Source organism: Leuciscus leuciscus (assembly GCF_965113295.1).
Source record: "Leuciscus leuciscus genome assembly, chromosome: 22".
NCBI lineage: Eukaryota > Metazoa > Chordata > Actinopteri > Cypriniformes > Leuciscidae > Leuciscus > Leuciscus leuciscus.
The window spans coordinates 21,390,359-21,395,222 of NC_138746.1; the positions used below are offsets into that span (position 1 = coordinate 21,390,359).

At 35.8% G+C, this 4,864-nt stretch overlaps 1 protein-coding gene across 2 annotated transcripts; it reads right to left on the minus strand.

The window, feature by feature from the left end:
* Positions 1-356: 356 nt before the first annotated feature.
* Positions 357-4,502, minus strand: cdkn3 (cyclin dependent kinase inhibitor 3). Of its 2 annotated transcripts, none has more exons than XM_082154558.1 (8): positions 4,442-4,502; positions 4,013-4,098; positions 3,767-3,822; positions 2,183-2,227; positions 1,753-1,975; positions 1,114-1,145; positions 916-1,019; positions 357-825 (listed from the first exon to the last, which is right to left on the minus strand). In XM_082154558.1, the coding sequence occupies exons 1-8, from the start codon at positions 4,466-4,468 to the stop codon at positions 736-738; spliced, it is 663 nt and encodes a 220-aa protein (XP_082010684.1). In that variant the 5' UTR covers positions 4,469-4,502; the 3' UTR covers positions 357-735. The 2 variants fall into 2 exon arrangements, with proteins under 2 accessions (XP_082010684.1, XP_082010683.1); XM_082154557.1 differs by having other exon boundaries at positions 1,110-1,145; positions 4,442-4,500.
* Positions 4,503-4,864: the final 362 nt, after the last annotated feature.

The window sequence follows — 4,864 nt, forward strand, 5'->3', positions numbered from 1 at the left end:
TTTGGTTTACTCTGATAGTAGTAGTTTGTAATCAGTAGTCTGATTTGTTGAAATTTTTTTTCTCAACAATATAATCGCTTTTTTTTTTCAATCAGAAAAAATAAATATAACACCATTATACTGTATAGCACAAGCTATATTAAAATGATCATGTGACAAACCTGAAAGGTTTATAATCATTCAATAGTGCCTGAAATTGTAGCACTTGAACTGCATTGATTGTGATTATTAGTGTATCTCTGATCAATGTAAAGACATTGGTACTTGTTACCTTGGTTAACTTCTCCGGTAATGGTTACAAACTTAATATATCCCCTTACCAATGGTCACTTTGGTATGAAAGAATTGCCAAGAAGTATTGCCAACAACTGCATTATGAATTTAATCTGCCATTCAAATCACTGTCACCCACATAAGCAATATATTGTTTCCAAGACACAAAAATAAGCATCACTCTTAATTTGATCCACTGGCCAGGATTAATGCAGACAACATCTTGTTTCGGCCACTTAAGACCACATTTAAGTGAACAAGGCTCATTTAATAGTAAAGTTAAAGTTATATATTAAGCACACTATTATTAGATCAACTTATAAAAGTACAGCATTTTTAAAGTACCATCAGAATAGAAACAAATGCACTCATGATCAAGGTAGAGAACATCCATAGAGCAAAACAACCAATCAAACCAATTAGTCTTTTTTTTTTTTTTAAATCATCTGAATGTCAGGTAGATCATCGGGACACTGATCTCTCTGAAAGCCGCTCTTTGGTTTCTTGATATGCTGCAAACTTCTCCCGAAACTCGTGAAGGAAGTTGTATTGCTATAAGAGGCCATGAAGAAGCATAATTAACAACTTAGTTGTATGGTTAAGGGAAGTGATGTATCTAGGTTTTCAGATGTTGCCTCTTACTTTGACAGTCTGAATGGCTCCGCCTCCTCTCAGCTCCCTCAGGATTTCCAGCGCGGCACTGGGCGTGATGGAGACAGAGAGCTGCAGCAGCAAACAGGCAGCAACTGTGACAATGAAACACAAGTTAAACTCCTAATCACACACACGGGACTAACATTAATCATGACACTGTGCTCAGTTTGAACATTTGATACTTGCTTAGTCCTGAGCGTCCCAGACCTCCATAACAACTGTGGAGGAATACAAGCACAATTAGAATCTAATGTTCTTCAAATGGTCATATAATATATATATATATATATATTACATACACATATGTGCTATCTCTTATGCTGACCAAGGCATTTATTCAATCAAAAAATACAGTAAAAACACTAATATTGTGAAATATTTTAAAATGTAATTTATTCCTATGATAGCTAAGCTAAATTTTCAGCACATGATCCTTCAGAAATCATTTAAATATGCTAATTTGCAGCTCAATAAAAAAAATTTTAATCAATCAATGTTGAAAATAGTTGTGCTGCTTAATATTTTTGTGTAAACTGACATTTTTGACATTCTTTGATGAATAGAAAGTTCAAAAGAACAGCATTTATCTGAAACAGAAATCTTTTGTAACATTATAAATGCACTGTCACTTTTCACATCGATTCAAAGCATCCTTGTTGAATAAAAGTATTAATTTCTCTTAAAAAAATAATACTGAATAATATTAATACATGTAAAGTTAGCTTAAAACTAAAAGGTTTGATATACCGTATAGAAAATACATTTTTCTCCCTGGAAGAGGAAGAATATCACTGAATGCAGTAACTGAGAGTGTTTTATTCTTACTGTATGACGGTCTTGCGTTGATTCTGCAGGCAGTCGTGCAGTTCTTCCAGGATGCAGCAGCACTGAGGAAGCTCTGGAGTGCATCCGTCCGGGAAGGGGAGGTGGTGCACCCTGAGCCCACTCTGAGAATAAACCTCTAACAGACATGGCACTCTGTAGCGCACCAGCTCTCCTCTGGTGCAGAATACAAACACGTCCTCCACACCCTGATCACACATCTCAGCTACACACAAACACAAACCACAGATAAATCACAGTTATCCTATCCCACAACGCATACTTTAAACTGGTGCTTCTCAACTAGTTGTGCTTCAGAACATCTAACGTTTGCTAATTGCTGCTTGCAAACTGATCAGTATCAGCAACCAATCAGTCGAGAACCACTGGATTAGACCATTACTGTGTGTGTGTTTGTGCCAGCTAGACTCACCAACATCTTTCTGCAGGTTTCTTCTGATTTCTTTATATTTGCAACCTGAAATGAGCAGAAATTAGGGCTGTGCAATCAATCAAAATAAAACCGAAACATCATGGCTTTTCAAAAATCGATTTTCAAATCACAAAGGCTGCAGTTTAATTAAATATGTGCGCTGTGTGTTTTAGAGTGAAGCACTGTGCTCATTTACACTCATGGCCAAAAGTTTCGGCAGTGACATAAATTTGGTGTTTTGCAAAGTTTGCTGCTTCAGTTGTTGTGGTGTTGATTTCCTGCACAAAATGACCAGCTAAAACCATTTCACCAATCATATCATCAGCAAATCACTTTATCATTCTATTATATATTTAAACAAAATTGTTTTTGCATAATATACAAACCCAAAAAATGCAAGAGCAACCAAAATGACTTTGGCAACCATAATAATCAAACAAAAAAAACGCATACCTTCCCTTTATGTATGACATAAAGCAATTCACGCAACCAAGCTTTGAAGCATGGAGAGTCCTAAGATTTTTATTTTTTTTGCAAGAATCATGGCCATCATTAGAGGTCATTGCTGAAAGCTTGAAAGAGTTTGTAATGTCCCAGAGGATCCCAACAATTGCTAGGCCATGATCCAGCTTGATTTCTTTTTGAAAACTTTTGAAAAAGAAATCAATCCAGATCATGGGTTAAAAATAACAGTCCAACAGTTTGGAACAAAACCAAAACATGTTTGACAAGGTTTGCCTTCTATTTTACATCTGTCACAAACTGGAGAAATAGACAGTATTACTCCAAAAACTAATTTGAGTAACATATATAATTCTATGTACCACTTTAAACTGAATCGGCACGTGCCTCACATTTATTGAGCAGCCTTGAATTTTACTAAGACTTTCATACTAAGTTTTTGTCAGACACTTTATCATCAAAGAAGGATTTGGCCGAGACGCTGATATCCAGCATGCCAGAGCGAATTGCAGAGGTTATGAAGAAGGGTCAACACTGAAAATATTGACTCTGCTGCATATATTGAATGCCAATAAAATCCTTTAAAACCCACGAAATGCTTATCATTGTTTTCCAGTATATTATAGAAACGTGATAAACATTATCTACAAAATACTGAAGCAGCAAACTTTGTGAAACACAAAATGTATGTCACTGCCAAAACTTTTGGCCATGACTATACACACAAGTACCTCATGGTCTGGTGTTTTTAGTTTGGTTTAAATTAGTATTGTAATTTTACAGTTGTACAGTAAAATAATAATTATTAGTATTTTTCTTAAATACTCTTTTATTTAAAAATGAAATATTACATTAGTAATGTTTTAATTGAGTAATTATTACTATTATTTTATAGTCATGTTGATAATCACAACATTTTGGGCCAAATTGAGCATCCCTAAAAAACAAGCAAATCGAACCTGGAGCTTTTTCAATTTAATTTTTTTAATAGCAATTTTTATCAGAAAAATTAATAAATAATGAATTTAGATTTTCCCCCATATCATGCAGCTCTATTAGAAATTTCCTCATTTATGGAATGAGCACACACAGAGACATTATTCATTTATCAATTCATTTTACCAGGTAAGGAACAGATGCCAAGAGACTGGGAACACTCCACCACTGACAGAGACAACCTGCAAAGCGCACACACACACACACACACACACACACACACACACACACACACACACACACACACACACACACACACACACACACACACACACACACACACACACACACACACACACACACACACACACAATCACTTTCAATCTATGTTGAGTATGTAAATGCAAAATTGCACATGTATATGTTGCTCACCATGAGATCTGAAGAGGTGTGGCTTCCTCTTCACCAAAATCCTCTTCGTCAGATGAATCAAACTCACTTGTCCTCATTTCCCCAGTCTACCACAATGACACCAAGACCATTAATCAACCCAGACACTGACATCCAAACAACCGATATCTAACAACCGATATCCAAAACAGCAGCTTGTTCTGATGGCTGTGCTTATCATGTGGGAAAGGAACTGAGATGTTCATATGAAAATTCATATGTTTTTAGTGTAAATGTATTAGCAATAATAGTATAACATGCTGGGTGACATTAAAAGGTTTATATATGCAGTAATATTCTCAATTATATTTTCGCACTCGACAACTCGAAGTTATTCATCCGAAGCATGAATTACCACAACATAGAAACACAAAGTTGTAAGCAAAACAGAGAATCAACATTCGAACTCACCGAGAAACACCTTTCCCCACTGCGCATGCGCGGAAATTTCAAAACATACTGAAAGGAGTCGTCCAATCATATTCGACATGTTTAAAATCCACGCCTCTGTTTATATAAGACACGCCCTGTCCGCAGTTTCGCTAAATCTGTGAATTAAATATTAATGAGTCGTGTGCCCGTTTACTTTTTCAGCCTTTTTGAAGTGAGCTATATAAATGTGAGAATGTATGGAACTTATTTTATCTTGGTTACTGCACAAAATATTCTTTGTATTCAAGTTAAATTAATCCCAAACCACGTATAGAGTCCCTAATGATCTCAATACATTATAGACCTCTGATATAATGTGTGAGTGGAAGTGAAAGAGCAATAAGCAGCAGAAAATCGCTCTTTTGCTGACTGTGCAAGAGCGCGTGAACGGTCCCGAGAGGG

Bases quoted from the DNA above. Each gene is read 5' to 3' on its own strand.
- cdkn3 (XM_082154557.1), bottom strand. From the start codon at position 4,468: ATGCGCAGTGGGGAAAGGTGTTTCTCG. The intron at 2,228-3,766 runs GTAAAATGAATT...TGCTCATTTCAG, and splicing joins TGGCATCTGTTCCTTACCTG to GTTGCAAATATAAAGAAATC. The intron at 826-915 runs GTAAGAGGCAAC...GGCCTCTTATAG, and splicing joins GAGCCATTCAGACTGTCAAA to CAATACAACTTCCTTCACGA.